Source organism: Centroberyx gerrardi, chromosome 1 (genome assembly GCF_048128805.1).
Source record: "Centroberyx gerrardi isolate f3 chromosome 1, fCenGer3.hap1.cur.20231027, whole genome shotgun sequence".
NCBI classification, from domain to species: Eukaryota; Metazoa; Chordata; class Actinopteri; order Beryciformes; family Berycidae; genus Centroberyx; species Centroberyx gerrardi.
This window is the reverse complement of record NC_135997.1, coordinates 13,655,296-13,681,088: the sequence shown is the minus strand read 5'-3', so window position 1 is coordinate 13,681,088 and position 25,793 is coordinate 13,655,296. Positions and strand designations below refer to the sequence as shown.

General features: G+C 39.3%; 1 protein-coding gene across 2 annotated transcripts in view; it reads right to left on the bottom strand.

The window, feature by feature from the left end:
• Positions 1–1,375: 1,375 nt before the first annotated feature.
• Positions 1,376–25,793, bottom strand: part of kif18a (kinesin family member 18A) — a 32,621-nt gene continuing 8,203 nt past the window's right edge. For both annotated transcript variants that reach the window (XM_071917200.2, XM_071917201.2), the window contains exons 7-18: positions 24,516–24,692; positions 24,274–24,348; positions 24,014–24,123; positions 20,219–20,381; positions 18,915–19,079; positions 17,493–17,614; positions 17,074–17,363; positions 15,250–15,306; positions 5,849–6,230; positions 2,759–2,851; positions 2,418–2,515; positions 1,376–1,726 (exon numbers count right to left, since the gene is read on the bottom strand). In XM_071917200.2, the coding sequence (XP_071773301.2) occupies positions 1,590–1,726; positions 2,418–2,515; positions 2,759–2,851; positions 5,849–6,230; positions 15,250–15,306; positions 17,074–17,363; positions 17,493–17,614; positions 18,915–19,079; positions 20,219–20,381; positions 24,014–24,123; positions 24,274–24,348; positions 24,516–24,692 (1,869 nt within the window). In that variant the 3' untranslated portion in view covers positions 1,376–1,589. The remainder of the gene's footprint in view (positions 1,727–2,417; positions 2,516–2,758; positions 2,852–5,848; positions 6,231–15,249; positions 15,307–17,073; positions 17,364–17,492; positions 17,615–18,914; positions 19,080–20,218; positions 20,382–24,013; positions 24,124–24,273; positions 24,349–24,515; positions 24,693–25,793) is intronic.

Genomic DNA, 25,793 nt, shown 5'->3' with positions numbered 1-25,793 from the left:
CCTCTCAATCTGTCCCATTGGTCAGCAGGAAAAACGCACAAGGCGCCCCATTGGCTAAGAGAAAGTTAATAAACTTTAGCCAAGACCTGCCTCCCTGTGTGCGCGCACACACACTCACACACACACAATGAAGAGATTCTTGTGAATGAGAGCATGAGAGGGTGTCAGTGCTTGCGCAGTACAGTGCTGATATATGCATTGAGCTCCTGAGCTAAAAATAAAGATCACACTGAATGCTGTGCCACTGAAAGTTGCAAGACTGAATTCAAAGTGACAAGTCTAGTTCTCTCCAGACAGAGCAACGAGGTCCCACCCTCACCGTAGTTCTAGGAGGTATTTTTTGACATTCATTTTCAGTACAGGATTTTAATAAAAGCATGTTCCAAGTGATTCTTCACATTTGATCAGTCTAAAAATGCAACAGAAGAATGTCTAGAATATCTTTCAAATACAATTCGAAACTGTTGTACAAGATGAAATAAAGTCTAGGGTGCAAGCTTTTCCTAGACCTTTTTTTTTAAGTCATCTTAAATCTAAAATGTTAATGTGAATGTTAATTTTGACCGACTGACCCCCCTTTCCAAATTGAGGGCGGGACGTCTGCGTTCTATTGAGTGGTGAAAAAATCATCCAGAATAAGTATACAATTTACATTTTTTGTTATTAAACATTGTATCAATTCCTGCACAAGGGGTTCACTTTTTTTCCCTAATGGCACATCAAATGGTTGCTTTTTAGACGGGTAGATAATGAAAAGTGAAGTTTTTGTGTTATCTGTCATATCGTGTCATTCCTAGGACAGGCCAATTTTTCTTGCCATTGTACTTTTCACCTACCATAAAGCCCCTCCTATGGCAGTTATTTATAGTCAGAACAGCTTGTAACCCAAACCCCATTGCAAACCCCATTCAAACTCAACATCAATAACACAAAGAGCAGATATTAAATTTAGGAGTGGATTTATTCATTGTAAAAACAGCCACAGATACAGTTACAAGCACGGTTTTATTACAAAATACCTGTAATACCATGTTATTATCTGTACAAGAAAAATTTAAACTAAGAAATTAAATTCCTAAAATGTAAACAGCTCAATGTACTATATTTTCAGTTGATGCAAACCTCCACCTGAGGTCCTGCAGTCAACATCTGATATTAGCTGCCCTGGGGATCTGTAGTCGCCTATCAAACTGAACATTGTTTCAAAGAATAAGTTTAAATGAAAAACATAAATCCACAGGACATATTGTTTTTTTCTTGGCTTTACTATGTACATCAGTATTTCTTGAATCTAGATCGGAATCTAAAAGGTAGGCCCAGGAGAGATTAAAAAAATACATTACCAACACAGTTGGTAATGTATTTTTTCTAAAGCCTTCCCAAGTCACTGCAGTGTAAAGTTAAATAAAAGAACATAAGAGAATACGCTGGAGTTTTTATTACATTAGCCTTTTGTTTAAGAAACCTACACAACAGCCCAAAAAAATTGTTTTTTTGGTTGTGTGGAACAACATTTAGAAAAGAAGAAAAAGTTGGAAAATGACAATGTCCAAAAACACAAAACATCCAGATGTCAACAGGATGTGGCTTCACATCCTCCTGGCCACTCGCTTGAATTGCTGGGACGTTTTATAGAAAATGGACTTGGACTTTTGAGCTTCAAGGAGGTTGAGATTACCTTCAGAAACGCTCCTCACAACCCTTCTGGGTTTGTTCTCCTCTGACCCTAAGGACAGACAGCAAATAAGGAATAGTATCAAGAGTGATGAATAGACCAATAGATAGCTTTGGATAGCTCTAAACAAATGCATGTAAAAATTCATGAGTACATTTCCAAGGACGCTTGGGAACAACAAACAGAGAATTCTTAAGGTTTAAATTGTTAAAATGAAAACTTATGAACCCTGATTATACGCTATCTGAAACAGCATCATCTGCCTGCTAGCTCTGCCTATTGCAGTTGGCTGCAAGTCACAATGATCAATCATATTTTTTTCCCCCTATTTAATACTAATAATGCATAGTGACATTCAAGAGATTTTCACTAATCTCTCCTCAAGCCTATTCATATATATATTTTTTTTTAGGAAAACCAATGCTACCGCTGTATCTCAAAAATTCATACAGCCACATATAATGTTAAAAAATAAAAATAAAAAGCATGAGTCTATCAGGGACGTGTTTATATCAGGGACAATACTGTATTTTGGAGTCAAACAAGACATACAGGACAAACTCAGTTATTCTGGTGGCACTTATAACACTTTAACAGCTGGGTATGCTAATGTTTGCTGTAGGTGGTGCAAAACAAAATGATGAAAGAGATGCTGGTTTGTATAAATGAAAATTTCACCGTTTCACAGTTTCCACTGGCTATGAGTGGAAATGTGTGTTGGTTGTTGTGTGTTGATACTTACCAGTAAAATGATGCACTCTCAGTGGTTTCTGGGCCGCTGGAGGCTCTTGCTTCACACGCTTAGGTGCTGAAAGACCCAGTGCCCCCTCTTCTCTCAAGCTGTTCGAGTGAAGGATAGGGAAAATAAGATTAATCAAACCCACAGTCAGAAGTTCCACAATTTCTATGATTGGATTACCCTCTAATAACACTAATTAACCAAGTTGTTTTGGTGAAAGTTGTGTACAGCTGCAGCTCCAGCACAAATAGCCCTAGATGTATCCAAGCAATGTGCGTATCCACTGCCAGTATAAAAATAAGATGATAGGGATAAGGGAAACTTCAATGGCAACGGCAACTTACCGGTTCAATTTACGCTTTCCTTGTGCAGCTGATGTCATGGCCATGTAGGGCGGCTTGGCACGTCTCATGTCTAGTAAAGATGGGATCTGCAGTCTATGGAGCATGAGTTCATGTTAGCATGGCATTTCCTCTGTTTGGATTAACAGACTCCACATGTGAACAATTTAAGACATTGGAGATGAGAGCAGTACAAGCAATCTATATTCCCCATTGTATTCAAATCAGACAATTCAATAAATAACAATGCTAATACCATTTGACAGATATTTTTCATAGACAGAAATTTGGAGCTATATTGCAAAAGCTGTGTGTGGAAGTTTCTTCACCTTCAATCTTTGATGCTTCATTTCGACAGAAGTGCATTCCGAAATTTGGATATGCAAGTTTTGTTGTCTCTCAGATAACTTTGAAGCAACATTTTTGTCATTGTACCTCCAGGTATGAAATGTGCAAATTAGTGTTTTGGGCTGGGTTTTCCTGTTTTTAAACTCTCCTGCATATTGCCTAGACTGATGCTGATGCATATTGACAAGATCACATCACCTTGATTTTAGTATCTTTACATTGGCTACCTGTTAGTTTCAGAATTGATTTTAAGATTTTACTGACACACATTTAAGGCAAGGAAGGGTCTGGCACCAAGCTATATCACAGACCTTGTAACCCTATATGAACCAGATTGTAGCCTGAGGACCTGAGGATCTTGGGCAGGTCCCTATTGGCTGGTCCAAAATGTAGATTACTGATCTTAGTGATTCCAAAAACCACTTTTCTGCTGTAGGTGCTAAGTACTCGTGTTTGGGGATAAACGTTTAGGAAAAAATCCCTCCACATGACATGTTGTGGTTGGTGCTAACTGAGATTTGCAAGCTGTCTGATTTGCCAACGTATTAATGTACGGTGGTATTGACAGCCGCAGATGGGAGAAGCTGAGTGCAGCCATTAAGTTGACTGAGGCAACTTCTTTTTATATTTAGAGGTTTTGGTTGAGAACAAATTTATCTAACAAATAAAATCATGTCTTTAGGGTGGTCATGGGATTTCCTCTGTTGTGGGCATAATTCACTAACCCAAACCTTTATGCTCCAATTTGAAGTCTGTTTCCTATTAGATTTGGTACTTCCCGCCCAAGACACTGGTACACTACCCCTGCACTGCTTAGCCTTGACTTAAGCCTGTGGCCTAGGGTTTCAGTATGGAGAGTTGCTGCTGGTGAGAATACCTACACTATTTGTACGCAAGACTTGCATTTAAAACTTTAAAGTCCTTTAATGCTAGTTTTTGAAATTGTCCCCGGATAGTTTTAGTTGTCATCCATACTGTGTGTCTTTTAATAAACCCTTCAGTTGCTTTGCATCTTTCAGTGGGCAGCCTGAGGGATGTATTTCAGGACCTTTTTATAGACCCTTTAATTGCTTTGTTGAGAGAAACTGTTGTTAGTTCCCTCTGTGAGCAACATTTGTTTGTTGTTTGTTGTAATAGGAAACATCATTTTAGAAATATGAAGCTGACTGAGTTCACAACTTAGAGTTCAACAGGTATTTGCAGAGACAAATTGTTTAACATTTTGATGTTTTGATGCTTTAAGAATACTATGTTTGATTCAAAACCTGAAGCAGTATGGATCAAACTGACTTTGATTCATCATGCTCGTTACAGAGCTTGGCGTCTTGCCAAGATAGGCATGGACGACATAAAGAGTTTTTTCTCCCTACCAAATTCTCAAGAGACTTCAAGGGAAAAATAGTTGGTTTTCAATTCCAGTTAACACTTTAAGAGAATTCTGATTTATAACGTTCACAATGCCTGAATAAAAGCTTCACGACAGCTAATTGACACACCCCTGATTAAGGATTCACGAAAAACATATGGGTCTCCACAGTCTCTTTTACCCACCTTTGTTTCTTATTCTCTTATCTGGACTTGTACTCACAGTTTAACAAATTAGCTGCTACTAGCCTATCGGCTAATGTTAGCCAGCTATAACACAATAACTAGCTTGATAGCTGACTAGTTATAGGCAATGAAACGACACTGGGCTGTTAGATAATTTAGCTACTTAACCCATGCACAACTCTTTCAAATGCATTCATAAACGGTAAGCTAGCTTGTCAGACATTAACTGTTTTAGGTAAAATCAATGCTTTCTACATGAGATATCCAGCTGATTGTGCTGACGTTCAGAGAAGAGTATGAGAGTTACATGGACAACTCAGTAATACAAAGGGTGTTGTATATAACAAACAGCAGTCAATGTTAGAAAAACGGTTCACAACAAAACATTTCATGGTTGAACTTGAAAATCAGCTACATCTTATTACTAACTTTAAATAAGTATACTATAATGCACATCTTAAAGGATAAGTTTGTTGATTTTGGACCTATATATGATTTGTCTCTTACATACCTGTAGTACTTGGACCAGCAGACAATATTGGCTCCTGAGTCAGCTGCCAGTTGAAATGGCGAGCTCCGTTGCTAGCCTCTTGCTGCTAACAAGCAGTCCAAATGGGGTATGTCAAAATAACTCCAAAAAAGCCATTTGTAAGCTCCACAGGGGAGTTGAGAGTAAACAGAAAAGTTGCAAGTACATAAATTAAAATTTGCTCTGATTTCACGACACAGTTTTGCCATTATGTACACTTTCACTAATCAGGAAATTACAGAACTATTTTTCTCTGTCGTAGCACAGACTGCTGTGGGGTGAAAGTGCGCTACTGGCGGCGGGATCTAGTTTTGCAGACGGTCAGGTCAGATTGTAAACAATTGCACATGGAGCCAGGTAGAGTTTGGTAGAAGACTATACACTTAGTGAAAATGGTGCGATGCTGCTGGTTTCTGGGCTGTGAATATAATTACATCGGTTGGTCTCCATATCATTTTCACAGACTGCCATTTTTGGAGTTATTCTGACAAACCCCGTTTGGACTGCTTGTTACCAGCAAGAGGCCTAACAATGGGAGCTCATTGTTTCAACGGACAGCTGACTCGGAAACCAATATTGTCTGCGGGTGCAAGTAAGAGACTAATCATATATAGGTCCAAAATTGCTGAACGTATCCTTTGACAGCAAAAGGGAAATTTTCGCACCTTTTGGTGGGACTTTGCTTCCAGTCGTTGGCCCTGGGAGGATGGAGTGGTTGGCTGAGAATTGAGAGGTGCGTGGACTTTGATGCTTGACAGGGGCTGCCAGTGTGTATTATGATGGTTGCATTAGCCGCTGTTTGATCATCATTGTCTTGAATTTCAAAGGTCACGTTGGGATCGTTGGTGGCGGAGGGGCAGAGTGGCAGGGTCAAAGCAGTCTTTTGAACAGGTTCTGGAGTGCACTGGAGTGGGAACATGCCATCCTCAAAGACTTGTGGCTGGCTGATGGTCCTGGGGCTTTGTGGTGGCAATGACACAGACAGATTCCTCCTGGTCGGCTTCTTGGAAGGGGCTTCCTGTATCACATCTGTCTTATCTCCTCTACCTAAAAAGCCAACAATCATTAACAATTAATATTAATAAACTAAAACAATGCAATGTAATCATAATGTGAGCTTCAACCAGAAACACAAAACAAAATTGTCATCTAAGCTTATTTTAATGTCATTCAACAAAGAATTGGGTGAATAGAGTACATTAAGCTTGACTAAATGCAGTTTCACATGTGCATTTACACCTCAGAATTGTTACTGTTTTATTGTAGAAGCCAAAAATTATGCTCTTTTATCAGTTTGTACCTTTTTGTCTGCAGTTAAAGCTACAACAGAAATAAAGGGACAGTCTAACAATAATGGGAAATCTAACAACATTTAAACAATTAAAACTTGAGACTATAAGAACTCATTGTGAAAAACTTTAGGGGTTAATTGATGATTATTTATTGATACATCTGTCTATTTGTCTATTTGTAGGTGACCTAATAACATTACAGATGGGGTTCCAGTTGGACATAGAACGGGAAATGGCCCGCAAAATTTCTGTACACGCTTCCTTTAATAAAATATTGGAAAGTGGAACTTTGTATTTGTACATTGGTATGTTATTTAAACTGTAGCCAACCCCTGTCTGCATGTCAGTGTAAAAGTTATACTGACAAAAATGGCGTTGCTGTATTTCTTTGCATTGGCTAAAATGGTAAATACAGAGCAAAATACCTGGCCAAAGGCCAAAGATCTGGGCATTCACCAATTTGTATTGTATACAACACTTTATATTTTCATTTGGGGCTATTTTTGTAGTCACCGTCAAATTGATACATGCACCCTGCCAAACATTTTAGCAGTGATGAGTCTAGCTATGGTAGAGGCTGCTTGCTGAAACAGTGACCCTAAAAACCCACCTATGTTCAATAGAAAAGCTCCAAAACCCACCTTTCAGTAATGGATCAAACTAACATTAAAACTGTAGCCATTGTTTGCCTGTGCATCACTGCAGGTTTGCTTATCAATTGATTAAAACAAACAAACAAATAAAAAGAAACTGGCTGTCCAGGTAAAGTACCAGCTACACACTAAAACTAGAGTTACAGATGTAACTATGGTTCTACAAGTTCTGGATTGGATTTCATCTGTGTCATGCACATGTAGGTTGACTTTATACTAGGGATGCACATTTAAAAAAAAAAATCTTGATCAATTTGCAAGTTAACGATCAAATATCAATAGGGTTAGCCTAAGCCTAACCAGCCCGCACTGCAAAAAGCAGTTTAATTCTCTAATCCCCATTACAGTTCAGGTGTGCAGGGTCGTATGCCACCAATTCAATGACCTTATTAGCTTGGCAGATAGACAAACAAAGAAATACTGTCTTGAGAGCCACATCAACTTTGACTGCCCTAAGGGGTCAAAAACAAACAAAAAAAACAAACAAACAAAAAATAGCAACCATGCAGACCAAGGTAGAGGTCGATCTATTGCTATCCAGCAGAGACTGCAGGAGCCCGCGATATTATGGGCACCAAGCAGCTCTCGGGACTTCATTATTTGCCCTACACAACTCCGAAAATAATTCCCATCTGTTCACACAGAGCCACCTGGTAGAAGGCAGAAGAAGTTTAAAATGGTCTGAACCACAGCCTAGTCAGTCCATCAGAAGCTGGTCCGGCCTCTCAGAGGCCAAACGCACAGTTGCAGGCGGTCTGAGTTTGGATGCCAGATGTGACCCTCTAGTTGTGAGAGCAGGTCCTGCCTCCTGGGGAGGCACCATGGTTTTAAATGGAGGAGAATATGTTGTATGGTTTCCCATACTACATATTCTGGCCGTTATGAGGCCATATACATGGCCATTTCAAGGCCACCAACAGCAGTCTGTGGTTGCCTTGTTGGACCCCATGTAATGTCATCAATATTAGAGGGATGCGTGGGAAGGCAAAGAGGAGGTAGTCTGGCCAGGGATGGGCCAGCACATCCTGTCCAAGTGGACTGGTTGTTTCAGACTAGATACACAAATGCAATATCGGGTCCACTTATATCCGATCGTAGTTGGCCCAGTGGTTAAGGCAGGACTGCATAGCACAAGGTTGTGAGTTCAAATCACAGACCTACCATCACTAAGTCATGAATAGCCAACTATCAAAAAACAGTCAATGCTATCACGGTGATGTATATGATAATACATACAAGTTTCATTAAAGAGTGAATCAACACTAAAACGCATTGGGCGGAAAACTCTCTAAACTCTCTATGGGTTGAAACTGTCAATCATGTTGCACTTCTGGTTTTTCGCATCATCTGTCAAAGGCAAAATACCTGATTTGACATCACTGATTGGGTTGTGAAAGAGTGAAAATCCACCAGGACAAAAAAAAAAAAATGTTATTTGTTGCAAAGCTAATCAAAGCTTTCCATAATTTGTAGTGAAGTTAATTTCAGTTAGACTGAATATAACTGCATCAAGTAGAACCCTCTACCCCTAGTCTCATGGTGTGTTTCTGTGGAATGCACTTCAAAACCACCCTTGCATGGTTTTGCATTTGAATGAATCTCATTGGTTTTTCTGTTATTATTTTTAAAGTCGAATTTTGGCGGCTCCAAGTGGCAGAGAGAGATTTGAATATTTGAAGGACTTCATTATCCAGAAATCATGTAGTGTGACATCAGTAAATTGCACACTCTTTGGACCTAAATTTCTTCTTCTTAGTGGCCGGTAGGGGTGGAGATGGTGAAAAAAAAACACATCTTCCTGCAGCATGGTGAGTCGTTGGTGAGTTGGTGAGATGCATTCTCTGTAAAGAGCGTTTGCTTGCGCCTAAGAGAAAGTTTTGAAGTTTAGATTCAAACATCTTGAATTAATAAAATAATAAGCTACCATCAGGAGTCTCTTAATGATGGTTAGGGAACAAAAAATCACTGTATTAAGTAGCCTACTCTGAGCTTCACTCTCGCAACTCCGAGCAGTTCTGTGGAAGCGGAGACAGAAAAATCATCCAGGTCAAAGTAGCGCCATGCGTACTTTGTGTACTGCTGTCAGCCATGGCTTTTTGATAGTTAGACAAAACTGTCAGAGAGCCGTGAGGAGATAGGCCTACGTCAGCCGGATTGCGCTAGCTTCGAATTTAATATCTCCTGCTGCAAAACTTGGTAGGAACTACCTACCCATAACCAACATGACGAAAAAATAAACACTGGATTTTATGCCTACCAAAAGATTTTCAATTAGAATTTTTTGGTAATTGTTTATGGTTTGTTTAAAGAGTACTCCTTAACTCGAACACTCGTTTGCACCCCTACCTGACACCTGAAATTAATTTGGGCAACAGGGTAAACTTACGGAGTCAAATTTCTCTGTTGCACTTGGCAAAATTAACTATTCTTCTTCTAACTCTTATACGTGACTTCATATCATTATACAGTATGATATTGATATAACTTGAGATTCACATAAATTATTACTCAGGAAAGCATAAAACCTGATAGATATAGCTTCAAAATCAAAAGGATAAACCTAAAAAATTGTAAATCTTGAATTAAAACTGATCAATGAATACTGAATGGTGGTTTTACAATGCATTTGAAAATTAACTTGTGCATGTTGCATAACAGAATGGGGTCAACTCAAAATAACTGCATTATGACGACGATCAGACCCATGGCATTCCCCTGATGGAGCTGGATGTAAATATTAATACTGCTAAGTGTTGATTTTGACATATTTAATTGTACTCACTTTTTTGCCTCATTGTCCATTATTTTAAATTTCCTATCTCTTAATAAAAATAAAAAAATAACAAAAAAAAGGTAAAAACATAAAACAACACTAAGTGAAGGACCAATGTGAAATCAATTTCCTAATAAAATAAAAACAAAAAAGGTGTGAGGACAACAAATGCATAGATGATTAATTGATCTATACATTACCCTGAATAGCAGAATGCAATATTTAACAAATTTGAGTCAGAGTTCAGACAGCACAGCAGGATGAGACGACAGTGATAAATAGCCCTTTTCTGTGGCAGAGGAGTTGTCCCTAGCAATAAATGGCAGCAGAGTTCCTTCAATCACATATTTTTGGCTTGTAGGGGATTAATACATGCATGAGTTGCTATTTCTGGTGGAGGCTGCACTGAATTAGGGTCGCCTGGTTGCTGCTGCCTGTTTTTTATAGTGCGCCTTTTCTGGTTGGTGGAGCAGGGGAGTTTACGTCTGTTGACGTTTTTCCCTGCCCTGCTGTGGATCTGCATTTTCATGAATGAAGCTCAAGAGGGATTGGGAGGGTTAGATGCTAGACAGACAGAGAACAACAAATAGACAAAAGGGGAAGGTGGGAGGGGGAAAAAAAGCTAGAGTTGAAACAAAAGCCAGTCTAACAGACATTTGGAGCAAAAAGGACAGCAATACTCTTGGAAGAAAAAAAGTAGAGGAGAGAGACAGCGTGGGGTAGAAAATGGAACGAGAGAGCCAAGAGGAAAAAGAACAGCACAAAGGGGAGGGAGGGACAGAGAGAACTGACTTGAAAATCAAGCGCATAGCCATAGATGTAGGTGTGGACATATTCCAATCAACTTTGGGGACTGTTGAAATGTCCCTTCCAATATTTCTGATTACTCTGAGTGATTTACTATTAATATCCATTCCACAAAGAGTTAACGCTCTTTCAAAATCCCAGCCCTCTCCAAAAACGATCAAATATGATTGGCATAGCAAGCTGCAGGGTGGAGCTATCTCTCATAGCATGCTGCAGTGGCTAACATGAAGAGCCGAGGATGCAGTGAGGGATTGACGGAAATGACAGAAATAAACAGCGTCAGGACAGGGTCAGCACAGTTGTTTGACAGAATGCTAAAAACCTTTTACATTTATGCACTGATTTTTACAATGACAAATACATTACACATTAACATGTCTGTGGTATTTCGGCTCTAGATAGCTTGCAATCTGTTAGTACTTAGTGCTATTTAGGATAGCTGGTAACACTGCACACCTTTTACAGGGCTGTACACCAACAGCTGGAACTATTGTGTGTGTGTGTGTGTGTGTTTGTGTGTATGCATATGAGATGTAGCTCTAGAGTGAGATTAAGATGGACACATCTTTTCAAAAATGCAGGTGTGAGTCAGCGAATACATAATTGACAATGAGTTGCACACATTTTATTAGGCAGATGAAACAATGTGGCTAGATTATTCCAATAGTGGGAGGGCAGATAGTGGCATAGAACAACAGATTTTTTAATTAAAAGGATGAAAGAGTTGGATTAATTATGCGGCTTGATGCTATATATTAGGCATATAATACAATAGTATAGTATTGTACATTATTCTTTGAGGTGCATTGCAGTAGTTATAATGTAGCTGATTCAGAGTTGAACTTTGTGAAATACTTGACATTTGAATGTGCAATTTGATGCTAGTGTGCTTTCCCTTCAAATCTTCCTTGCAGCATGCATGCTAGTACCAGTTGCCATCAGATCAAAGGGGCCAATGATCAGGTGCCTTTTATTATTGCCTTGTAATAATTAAAGGAAACACCCAGCGTAAAACACTAAAACAGCTATTGGTGATGTACCTGCATTTCTGGGCCCATTTTGTTGTTTGGTAGTGTATTTTTTTTTATTCCCGCAGCTGACTAGCCAAATGTAGACAACGTGATGCAACGTTGAGATATTTGTGGCGCAGATCCAATGGAGTTAAATAGCAGAAAATCTTAGAAGGGGCAGAGATACCACTTTCTCCACCAGCATCAATCAGACAAAATACATAACTTCGTAATCTCAAGTGTTTCTAAAGGGAAACATGGGGAGGCAACTTCTCTGCATTCATCGCGTGTGAGAGAGAACCAGGGATGGTGTTGAGAAAGGAAGGTACAATGAAGAGTGAAGAATAATAATTGACCGGAAATAAGCAACAGGCTTATAAGAGTCACTTAACCTGCTCAGCTACCCAACAGAAAACAAACAATGATAACAACCAGGAGTGGCTCTGCAATACTAGTTGTTCTGAAGCTCAGTCAGAGTGATGGGCCAGACTGACCAGACAGAAAGTAGGTGTGAAAGGGGCAAAACCTTCAATACAAAATGCCTTATTGAAGTTGTCATATTACAACAGTGTTTCCCACACATCCAGATTTTACCTGGATGGGTCGCCGAGGTATATTAACAGCTGCCAGGTAGATTAGACCCCACTTAAAACACTGTTCCTCATACACAGGCTCATCGGTGGCGCACCACGACAATATCGGCACAGCTGCCAGAAAATAAAACGTTGGTCAATGTATAGAAATTGATCTGTATCGATTTCGCATCCAGTTATGTACCAGAGCCTAATCTGGCGAGGCTGGGGCGCTCACTCAGCTGTTCCCTGTAAACACATCGCTTGTGTGAGACAGACCTGCCAAATGGACAAGGCCGCAGTCTGACCTAAAACAAGATAGCTGTGTCCAGTGTGGAGAGTCTGATAAAAACTTGATTGACTTGATAACAGAATGTTTGTCAACTGTTATTTCGCAATGCACAGGCCAGTAGACCAGTAGCACTGTCCCCAATCCGTCAGACTCCTGCAGAACTACTACTCACATTCCGACAGAATTCTACAATTTGCTACAAACTCTCATGTATTTATAACGGTGTTTGTAAACTGCAACTGACACTTTTTAATCTGAGATGTGTAAAACTGCCCAACACTCAGGGTTAGGGGTGTAACGATACACTCAGCTCACAGTTCGGTATGATACACGGTACAGGGTTCACGGATTGATACAATGACAATATTTTTAACAAAGTTTAAATGGAAACAAATTATGACTGTAGAAGATTCTTTCCTTACTGCTTAGACATAAAATGTCAAAAAAACAATATTTTCAGCTTGAAGTTTAACCTATTCCTACAGTTTCTTTTATAATGGTTTCTTTCTTTGTTATCTATTTTTCAGTGCAAAAAGCAAATAATGGAATCTGTTGAATAAAATAAATCAGCTTTCAACAGCGGATGCTTGTCTAAATGAAACAAATTGTAAATTAAAATAAAATGTCTAAACAAGGATGTCCTCTTTACAATTAAGTGCAAATGTCTGAACATGGTTGATCTAACATTCTCCAAACACCTTAGTTGGCCAGGCAGGCCACAAAACTTAAACTTAAATTAAAACAACAAATATGTTCAGACACTGATTTTCTAACCTAGGAGGACATGTTTTATTTTTTTTCCACCTTTGACAGTTAGCTACGTACACACTGCCAGAATTTGGTAGTGACAACCGAATTTATGAATGAGAGTGAATTTGCATATGTCTGGTTCACACTGAAGCAGAGCAGAGTAAAATGACCACTGTGTCTGTATGGGAAACAGGAGTCTCTCCACTCCTCCGACCTCGCGATGGTTGTAAATAATGTCTGTAACCATAGTAACATTTACTTCAGACCAATATGGCGGCTACCATTGCCTGTGTTTTCAGTTTACACACCAGTAACACCAGTAACCAGAGGCGTCAATTTATCCATAAGATCTTAATAAACTGCCACTGACAGCGGCGTCATATTCTCTTTTTCCACCGCATGGACTTGATACGTTCAACCGCAACATTTGGGCCGGGCCGAGACCGCAGAACTGGTAGGAACAACCGTAATGTTGAGGAAACAGACTGGATAGAAAATTTTAGAATGTCTCACAACACTTACCTCCGTCTCTTTCAAAATAATGATGATAATGTTACGTAACGTAACGAGTGTATTTCGATTTCCTGTTGCACGCTACACACCTGGCTCATCCGGGTCTCGAGTGAACGTCGTTGTCAATGATGTCATAACGCCAGTCAGGCAAACTAGTATCTAGGATTACTGATTCCGCCCTCTGGCATTTAATGTATGTAAATGAAAACAAAGAGTAGTCTACATAATTGATAAGCTTTACTTGATATCGCGAACCATTTTTCACCTCCACGATGCCTATCGTCACGTTTTTGGATCGCAAAATTTCGTCCCACGATATATCGTTACACCCCTACTCAGAGTTAACATGAGTGCAGTGCAAAGACTCGCATATTGCCCCTGTTCACCATTTGATTCCACTTGACACACTGCTGTCACTGTAGCTAAGGACAAGTAATTAATCCATAACCCTTTTGAAATGAAGTCCCAACCCCTCGCTACAAGAACATTTTCAACCTGTTGGAAACACTGTAGAATCAGCTGCAGGCAAACGTTCTAAATTTAATAATAGTGGTGACAAATTCCCTGCTGCTTTTATACATTTCCTTTCAATGAACTCTGGTCATCTGGCAGTTAATTTTTTCTTCAAAAGTTAAATTTCCCACAATGTGTTTCAATTAAATGTAGACCACCTGCAGAAAATATCATTACAGCCAATTTGGACTGCCATAATTCACAAACCTTTTGGTTACATTCCCCCAAAGGTTCCCCATGTACACTTTTCCCTCCCTAAAAGTGGTTTGGAGTGCTCACGACATTTCATTACTGAACTCTGGGCCAGGACAGGATGTCTGCAGCACTGTGTAACTGGAAATCAAATTATATTTCATGTCTGATTTTTTGTTGTGTATATTGCTACTCTGAACAAGTCTATCCTTTTTAGATAGACAGACAGACAGACAGACAGATAGAAAGACAGACTGTGCTTTGCAAAGAAACTAAAAACACATTTGCTGAAAAAAGGCAAAGTAAAGAGAAAGAGAAAATGTAAGTGTACACACAACAATTTCAGGTTCATATGGCATATCCTAAAAACAACTTTGTGGTTGTCAGGTCCATTTCAATCAAATTTAAGGATCAACTCTCAAAGTGCATATGTGCACGTGTGATTGATAGAGCGTGAGAGAGAGAGCAGATGAATGAGAGAGAGAGAGAGAGAGAGCAAGCGAATATGAGATAGAGCAAATGAATGAGAGAGAGAGAGAGAGAGAGAGAGAGAGAGAGAGAGAGAGAGAGAGAGAGAGAGAGAGAGAGAGAGAGAGAGAGAGAGAGAGAGAGATTTGGCAGGTATGCAGAGGTTTTTAGATTAATGACTATGTTAGCAAGACAGTGGGAGAGGGGAGAGTGGAGTGCAGGAAGAGTTACCTTTAGGTGATGGAGCAGCATGGCGCAATGATACTCTTTTTGTGCGTCTCTCTGCACCTGAGAGTCAAAAAGTGATAAAGAGATTCAATGAGAAGCATCATCACAAACACATTGTCACAATTACAACACAGATACAGCTTCAATAGCTTAAGTCAAGCCTTATTTGCTTTGGTTTTATCAAAAAGTGCTACAAATGTTTGAAAAATGTGTTATCTTATGTGCACATTGTTAGCATCTGTTGCATTCACCTGTGCAAGCAAAGTAAATCTGCTAAAGCTTGCCATTGGAGTGGCAGCATGCCCCAAGTGTTCATGGGTTCATGGGTAAATTGCGACAAATAAAAGCATTTTCCAAAAAATTCCATTTTAATTTCTCTATTTTTTATCCTTTTCCATAGTCACTCTTCACCTGTAAACCAGCTGTATCCCGTAGCCAGATTGCAACATTTGAGAAAATATTTTAGATACACTCATTACACTCATTTTATTATATGCACCATTAAAGCATTTGACTTCTAAAGCATTTGATGTATTTGAAAACTATATTTGTCCAATTGAATGTACAATTACTCTTTCTTTGGGCAAAAGGTCACTGGAGGAGGTTAGCATATCTTCTCCATATTTCCTTCTTATCAGGCTTCACATAACTTCTCTACATCACTAGTGTTACATCTTGTACATGTAGGACACTTGATCTTTTGTTAAAATAATGCCATAGATCTCGTATATCTTGAATTTAGAAGTATGGAATTGAACTCTTCCTCACGTGTCAGCCATTTTAGGAAGACCTCCATTTTGACCAAGATGCCACTGTTGTCACGGTCACAATGATCTGATCTATGTAACACCAGTGATATGCTGTCACAACTGACATATTTTGATATACCATGAAGGATCTCAACACTTTTAAAGATAACCAATATGGAAAGTAGATCTTTTTCAGTATCAGTATAAATTTACTTATAATTTGTCATTTTTTGACTGTTGGTATGGCTGGACTAAACTGTGCATAGGGCGACACAAGACTGCAAGAACTGTGATTGGCCTGCTTTGTATCCAGTTGAAGACAATGGAGCAGACCGAAGAGAGACTTGCTGAGGAGGTTCGCAAATATGTTCATTTATAGGACACCTCATCTCCGAATTATAAAGACTACCAGATGTCACTGAATTCGTAGTGAGAAATATCCCAGAACACGAACTTCAGAGAATGTAAACACTACTAATTCTTCAGTTATTACTTGTGTGTTAACAAAGCAAACCACTGCTGTCTAGCGTTTCGGTGGTCTACGCACAGAATCACCGACACAGAACCATAAATGCTCGCACCGCCGTACACACCTATGCCGTTGCTACGGCAGCAATTCAACGCAGAAGTATAGTTTGGCCTTCACTCTACTTGTTTGTCGGAGAGGCGAACAATAAATCATAATTATCGAAGCCAAAAAGCCTGTATCGCTAGTCTTGTGTTCTTAGCTGTTCTTCTAATCTATAACTTAAGTTTTTTTTCCCCAATTAACAAATTTAATGTAGTTTTGTGATGTGACAAAACATTTAAATTTTTATATTGCCGCTTTAGTGCCATCATTCTTTCAGATTTTGCCTACACATGACAAGTGTTGTTAAGTGCAGTTTAGGCACAGACATTATATTGCCGGATTTTTTTTTTTTTTTACCTTATTTGTCTGGCACACTGAAAGTTACCAGGGCACCAAATTTTCCAAGCATATACACAGAATACTGTAATGAACACAAACAACATGTATGGCAAATGAACAACAGTTCATTGGAGTGGAGAGTGGAGTGATGAGGGTATGATGACTTACTGCAGGGGCTATTCTGGTGGTAGAACAGGTGAGAGAAAGACAGGATGGGTGCCAACTCGCTGCAGAACCCAGAGGTCCCTGCCTCATTTGTCTGTTGTGACTCCTCCCCAGTCCCTTCACTTTTCAGATGTTGCCCCGCCCCTTCCTGGTCTGCCCAGACCACGCCTCTCTCCCTCAGCACAAGGTGCTCTAGTTCATGGTTCTCCATCTCATCTGCTGGTGTGACCAGCGCAGCCCCACGCAACACATCGTAGTGTCGACTATAAGCAGGCAACAGGATGTTCACCATTCTGAAACACAAGAGGAATCAGACAAGCAAAGGTATTAACAGGCTCAGAGTGTTTGGGGTGAATTTCAGTTGCACAAATTGACCATTTAGTTGATTTAATAAGAATTACTTTCAAGTGCTGTCAACCTACTTCTGCATGCGCTTGTTCTCCTTATCCTGCAGTGCGGTGAGCTGGACCATCTGCTTGATGTGTTGTTTGAGATCATTTACCTGCAGCTCCAGTCTGTGGCAATAGAGGTCCTTCTCTAGGACCTGAACAGGGAGGACAAGTGAGATCAGAGAGAGCAGAGACGGTGAGGCAACGGGCATTTTAAAGGAGGAACATGTTGAATTAGCACTCCGGCAGGCAGAATTAGAAGAGACAACAAGCTGTCTGGGGGTCAGCATAGCAGACAGAATCTTCGAAGTTTTGTTTTCAGCCATGTTTCCTCTGAAAAGCTGTCTGCTCTGGGTAAGGATAAAAAAAAAAAAAAACACTCTGACGTAAAGGAACTACGAAACAACAGCAGAGAGAACATTTGACCGGTGGATGCGTCATAGTTCTGGGCCAGTTCCTGGAAAAAAGGATAAAGAAGAAAAAAATAACATGGGCATGGTTTTAGGTAACTGGCTGCTGTGTGAGGGATGAGTAAAGGGTATTGATTTATTCTCTTCAGTGATCCACGAGTGAGCTGGAGAAATAAAATGAGCACGGTTCTAATTACTGGGAGAACAGATGGGAAGAAAACAAAGACAGTCACGACACCAGTGGAGACACAGCCTACCTTCCAAAATAAACAAACAAAAAACACCGAGCACTGAGTTTTAAAGGATCTAACCCACGTTGTTAAGTTTTTTCCTTTTCTAATCATGTTAATTTGTCTTCTAGCATTAACTCAAACTATCTCATCCTGTCTACAAGTTACATGATTTTAATATCAGGCGTTGCTTACCACACACTTCTATTGACAGTCTAACACTGTCAAGAATCAGTCAGAAATTACGTCTGGGTGGATGTTCTATTGACAATTTCACTGCACAGCATAGTTACTGACATTGTGTTTACGCACTCAGGTTTTAAGGTTGTCAAGTCACCAGCAATTAAAACTGACTTTGGATCAGCTAAAAGTAAGGGCAAGGCAGAAATGTTTTGGGTAAACTGAAATAAAAATAAAAAATAAAACATTAAGTGTGAAAAAACAATGGATTTAACAATTCACAAAACTCACATAACTCATAATTAAAGCAAATTTAAATTTTAGGAGGAAAAAAAACCCCCCCACAACAACACAAAAAACAAGTATTTTGAAAAAAAGTGATTCAGTCTATTTAATGGCACCCCAAACAAATTTGTGCTTAAAATTAAAATTTGTAATTAAAATGTATTCATCCAAACCACTTTGGGTTTATTTGAATCCATTTTAAAAAACTACATTACAAATCATACACTTAGATTAAGTTAGAATTACTTAATCCAATTTGATAGAAATTTGTGATACAACTGAAATGTGTAAACCTTACAAAATGAACCAAAATATTTTTTGAGTGTAAAGGGATCACATGAAGTATTCACCTCTGGGGTCTGGGCATTTGTCCTCAACAACTTCATCTCATTCTCCACTCGATGAAGACAGCCGTCGTTCTCCTGGAAGCGGACTTCTGCCTCCTCCAAACGCTTGTTAATGTGTTGCTGCTGCGTGCGTAAGGCGGCAATCTTACGTTCATGCTTACAGGTGGCCTAATGGAGACAACAAAAAATTACAGTATGACCAGTGAATGTCATAGTTTGAACCTTCATGTCTTAGTATTACATAACAGTGCATGCGCTCTGGACAACTTAAAAATAGCTCATTGCCACTCATAGAGCATAGAGAAAATGCAAGCCTATTGAGAACCTTAACAACGCTTTCAAAAGAACTGAAATGCTAGAGGACAACTTTGATGGTGGTGTTCAAAATGGAGCCTTCAAAATATGCCACATTTCTAAAAATTTGTCTGTGGCAGTGTCAGTCTGGAGGTCATAATAAACCATAAAAACCAACATGGTTTAGACAAGAACATATAAAAAATAGTAACCTTTTTACAAAAATTCCAAAACTTTTTCATGAATTTTCCAAGGCCCCTTTTCAAATTTTCATGACCAAATTTTAGTGAGACTAAATTAAAAAGTAAGCATCAACTACACTAACTTAAACCATTAAAGCATTTAAAGCATTTGTTTTTCACTTTGAAATCAAGGAATCAAGGATTATACATTTATTCTAACTCCAACCAAAAAAACAGTCAGCAACCAGCAACATTTTCCTCCAACAGGGAGGTCTAGACTGTTTCGGAGCCAGCCACAGCTTTTTCTGACATTTGTCAGTATTCAAGAAAAAAACAAAATACATTACAACTTTTCCAACACTTTTCTCCCTTTTATAATTTTTCATAACTGATTCCAGGAGTGTGGGAACGCTGTAGTAAGATAAAATTCAAAGAACCCCTCAATGTCAGCTCACATGAAGACGAAGTGGACTTAAAGTTACTGTAGTGCTTTCTGGTGCAAAACAGAAAACGTACCCTGACCCCATTCTTGGTGGAGCTCTACAAGTATGGGAGAAGGAATATCAAAGACATAAAAGCTGAAATCACAATCACAAATTCACAAGTATTCCCCTTTTATATTTGAGATGGTATTTACAGCTGGGACTAACACTGGGGCTCAGATGGTTGAGAACAGGCAGGAATCGCGGGGCATTGACCCCGTCCCATAGGGGTGTGAATGAGTGGCTAAAATAACTATAAAGGATAGACTAGTGGAATGATGACTCAGCAGTTTTATTTTTTTCTGAGGGAATGAAGGAAACTGTGGACAGCAGCATAAACACCAGCTACCTTCTCAGTCTTTTCTTTGGCACAGAAAAATTGGACCTGCAGGTTGCCCTCCTCACTGTGGCGCTGGCGCAGCTCATTCTCCTTCAGTTGTCTCTCCAGATCCAGCTGTTCTCTCCTGATCTGGGCCCGGCTGGAGAAGATTCGCTGCAGAGCTTCTGACACCCTAAAGAGAGAAAAGAGTGCTGTTCAAATATCACAATCTTTACTGTACTTCCCTCACCTCTTCTAATGGGACAGTGGGAATTTTGTCTTCATAGAGAGGCGATAAACGGTAGATGGTCTTGTTTTATGAATACTGTCAAAAATGACCTAGCATATCTTTGCTGTTAAAATAGGAAACAAAAGAGCTTTTCATGAGTGGCAAATTAATACTTTCAAATATGTTCCTTCAGTGATGACTCACGATCTTTTCAAATGTTTTCTATATTAACCCTTACAGATTGCCAAGTACAACTGAATATGTCACACACAGCATCTTCATTCAGATAAGGAAGGAAGGTCAGAGGATAACTTCTGGCAAAAAGACTGCGTCAATCTTTCATCCCACTTACGGTGACAACAGCACCTTGTACAAAAGGGTGCTTGCCAAGATAATTAAAACGGCTTTTAATGGACTTGGCTGAAAGTAAAGCAATCTAAACCATGAAGCACCTCTATTGTTAAGAGGGAATTCGCACACAAAACATTCTTTCTAAGATATCAGATCAGTCCATAAAAAGGTTACGACAGTGTAACGCCAACCTTACAAACAGAGCAGTTTCAGGGATTGGGAAGGATGTGATTAGAAGATGCTATGTCACATGTATAATAACTACATAGGGAGTGAATCTGCAGTTATTCCTGTGCCATGAAGCTCTTACGTTGTTTAGGTGTTATAAACATGTCATAAACTGGAGTTGAATATGAAATATTTGATGATTTACTCTATATATTTAAACCATTTTTGATAAGATACTTCTACCTCTACAACTAATAATTATGAAAATATAAATAGTAAACCAAGTGATCTCATCAAATATTTGCAAGACTAATATTATCTTGTAGTATGCAATATGAAATTTTTAAGGGTCTGAGCTAATTATCAAATCCTGACTTTAACCCTTTAAGAAAATCTAAGACCTCCTTCTGCTTGGACTGAGCCATTTATATGACTTCATTTGTTTAAAATTAGGATAATAAATAGATTGGATGCAAGTCATTGTCTAGTAAGGTTAAAGCAAGAGGAAAGACAGGAGAGGCATGCAGGTAAATAAGACTGGAGAGCTGTCGCTGAAATGTGACTGCACTCTCCAATGTAACCCCAGTGACGTAGGAGCCGTCGTGGCCTTGCCAGACTGCTGAATTTTTAATAGTGTGAGAAGCGTGCAGCCTCTCTTCAGAGCCTCTCACTGTGCGAGTTGTGAATTCTGATGCCAGTGAATGAAATGTGTGGGAGTGAGACTCATTCAGCTTTTCTGTTTCCCCCGCCCCCACCCCACACACCCCGACAGATGCCACTGCATCCCTTCAAGAGGACTAGATGGGATGATTTGGCTGATCGGATTTATATAAAACACATGAATGTCTACACATATATCAGTCATATTAAAATAAAGGCATCGCACAGCTGCGCCCATCGAAAACAGAGAGAACGCCACAGTGAAATACAAAAAAGCTAGTTTTAAAAGGACAGTTACTCTGACATTGATATTAAGTCAAACCTTTTACAGTTTACATCCTGAACCACTACGCTCACATACACAGATGTAGAAAGTATGTTGGAGCCAGGTGGCAAAGAATTATGTTGCATTTTCTTTTCAAAATACAAGTATCTAGGCCGGCGGTTTTCAATCCTGATCCTTGGGACCCAGAGTAGTGCTGGTTTTCGATCAGACCAGGAAGATAATTGCAATCACCTTGCATCCAAGGTGTTAAATAATCCCTGATTAGATGGCTAGAATGAAAACGCGAGGACCGGGATTGAAAACCTCCAACTGTTCTATTTTTCATTTTTGAAGGAGCAAACTGGGGTTATGTTTTTTTTTCCCATTGTCTCATGTTTACCTGTTAGCTTAAGTAAATGCCTGATGTGCACATTATTTATCAATGTTTTAGTTATCAGGCTGAGCTTAATATGCAGCTCCCTGTGACTGCAGTACAGGTCAAGAGTACATTTGAAATACATCTAAAACACGACGGAGAGTATTCAGTTAAACAAAAAAACTGGTGTTGTCACAGTACGCAAAGTCACCACAATAATCTCAGATCCAGTCCATCCACTTCACCACCACTTTGTCCTGCTCCAGTGTGGCTGCAGGTACAGGACAGCCTGATGCAAGAGGGCACGCTTCGGGAAAAGCTTTGTGCCCCTTGCCATCACACTTCTTAATAAACATTCAGACTCCTGACTCACCTCCATCTACCTCTAACTGTATGCCTGATGTGTTGTATGTTATGCTGTAAATGTATGTTTCTTGTGTTGATGTTTTCAGTGTATCTGTGTTTCACCTGTACTGGCTGTGGAAACAAATTTCCTCTCCGAGGACAATAAACATCTATTCTATTCTACCAAAATGTGACTTTGGTACCAATATGAGCCCAGGTAACACTGTTGCAATTCTACAAACAAACAAACAAAATAAATAAATGAATGAATAAAACAAACTTTTAACCTTAAATAGCATGAAATACCAGAAGTAAACAGAAGTTGCTTAAAATGTAATGAGTACATTTTGTTTGAGGTGAATATTGGACTTTTGGACCCACAGTGTAATCGTTTGGCTTCAGAACACTGCCGTTTGGAGTCATTTTATGGTAATTTTTTGTAACTAACTAAAGAAATTCACTTCACTCCAGTTGGTTGGAGATGACTGAAATGAAGCTGCACCAACTAGCTCGCTGTGTGTTATATTGACATACAAACTCCACCAGTGTTTTAACTGACATGAGGGTGAGTAGATGATAATGTTAACTATTCCTTTAATGTTTCCCCACTGACCATGGTGAGTTTCAGCTTGTGTCACCATCAACTTAATTAATTTGCCATCATAATCATTTGTCTAATTTATCTTACAATAGAGCCACTGCACTAAAATGTAATTGAAAATCAATAGTCCTTGGCAGTTTTACATGTGTATAAACCTAAAAGCAAGCAGTAGCAAAAGATAAAATAGCAGTGATTTTTCTTTGTCATATTTATCAGACACTGGTGTGACACTCACACACTGTTACAGTTAGCAGGTCTATTAAAATGTATCATGCAAAATAAAAGTTCAGACACAGTAAAATGTGTTTAGTTTGATTTTGCACTTATCACCATCTCCTCCCAATTAGCCCCCTCTCTTAAATCACTGGCCTGTATGATTCATCTGAAACATGAATTCAGGTCTAAATATGTATTTCTGATTAATCCATAAACATTGTTTGCCTGTTAACTGATATCCCTATTGTTAGCAAGTTGGATTATCTAGTTAGTTAATAAATACATCAATTTCATTTGAAGTATTAGGCTATAACCTGAACCAACATGCCTAATTAGACCTTAAACTGCCTGATCCGCTTAATTATAATTTATTACTGACCTAAAGCCACCAGAACCACTGGTAAAACCACAGGTCCCATGGGTTCTGGGATGATCCGTGCATCACTACATTGGCAGTTGTAGGCTATGTGCTCTTTCTGCCTCCACTCAGTGCCTATACTATAATTACAATGTTCACACTAAAAGGGTCTATAACATATTCAAACAAAACAAATCATCTTCCAATAATATGCTTTATCTTTCATACTCAATCACACTCACATGTACACACTTACCTTTTGAACTCTGCTTGTTTCTGAGAAGGGATCGTGTTAAAATCCCCAGGCACCAGGACATCCATCTTCTTGTCCTCATACTCTTTCAGTTTCTGCTTCAACTTTAGAATCTTGGATAAGAATACAAAAGAAAAATTGAAAATTTACAAAATGGTCCGATGTGAGCCACTGAAAATGAGAAATTCCACGTGGTGTGACAGAAACTTATGTAGGTTTTCTGAATTAAAGACAGTGCAGTAGTGCTGGGTGCTTCCTATTACCTCTTGCCGTTGTTTCTCACATATCACCGCATACTGGCCAATGTGACTGTCCAGGCTAACAACGTTACTCTTCAGCTGATAGATATTTAGGTAAAGGCACAGAAAGAGAGAGAATTGATTACAAAAGGATTCTTTTTTCTCATTTGAAATGGAATTCATTAGATAGTAAAGCAAGTGTCCAAACATTTAGCTTTGAAATCATCTTCACAGTAAACAACATGACAACATAAACATTGACTAACCAAAGACTTGATCTCCTTGGCCCTGTTGGCATACTTCAGTGTGTTATGGGTGTCATCATATGACTTTGACGAGGGGCTAACATTGGCAATCATGACCGTCCTGCAGTTGCCTCCCAAGGAGTCTTTAAGTAGTCGTGTCAGCTTGCTGTCCCTGTATGGTATGTGAGCTTTCTTACTCTGAAACAAATGAGAAAAGTTAGTCATTTAGCATAGTTGGGTTCACTGAAAGTGTACATTAATCAGCATCTCAGAACATGTGAAAAACTCTTCTGGTGGTGTTGCATTTACTTAAAAATAAATCAAACAAATGTTGTTTGAAAGGAAACTAATACAGAATCAGCTAAACCTCTAGTTCTGTCAAACAGGACAGATATACAGAAACCCAACCAAAACTGAAAACATAAGATTGACATGAAAATGTAGATTAGAGTAAAAATTAAATTCCAAAAAGGATAGAGAAAATTCTCCATCTGGAGAAGCTCCACAAGAGAAGTTTATTCAGATCACACTATTTGGTGGGGACCACCAAATCTCATAGGAAACAAAACTCAATATGGAGAGTTCAGGTTAGTGTTACCGACATCCACAAAAGCAGAAAACAGACACCCACAACACTGGTCTGCAGTCACTGTGCAGCTGGTCTGTGAACACAGCTCAGTCTCTAATAATGGCATAGATAAACTGCAGCTGCTTAGGTGAGTCACAATCTCATGGAGATTGAGATGGTGGAAATACACATGAAAAGTTAAAGAGACACAGGAGGGAAAAATGATCTCTTCTGGGGTTTGCAGCTGCCTCAGCACTTCTCCATAGGCCCAAAACCCTGGCCTACATCTGGATTCAACGACCTTGGTTATAGTTCACATCCAAGGAGGGAGTTCAGGGGTAGCTGTGCCAACTTGGCAAATTTCCCTTTCAATCAAAGCAGGACTTTAGGCAGATTCATTCTTCCCAGCAAAGTTCGTGGTCAGAAGAACACTAACATGGTTCACTGGACTCAAATGTTCATTTTTACTTGGGCGTTCACACGATCACTAGGAACCTGCGGCAGATCAAGTGTAAAATGACCTTCACCGCACAGCTGAATGGATAGGCTTGCATTGATGTGAATGGGAAGTGTGAAGTGGCCACTCAGCAAAAACAATTGGTGTTGGGTTCATCAGGAATAAGGCAAACAAGTTACAAAAATTGTGTGCAGCACACCATGAAAACGACATACTGCACTGCACAAACAGAAGTAGCAGACATTCTTCTCAGTCAAATGAATGAGCATGTCTG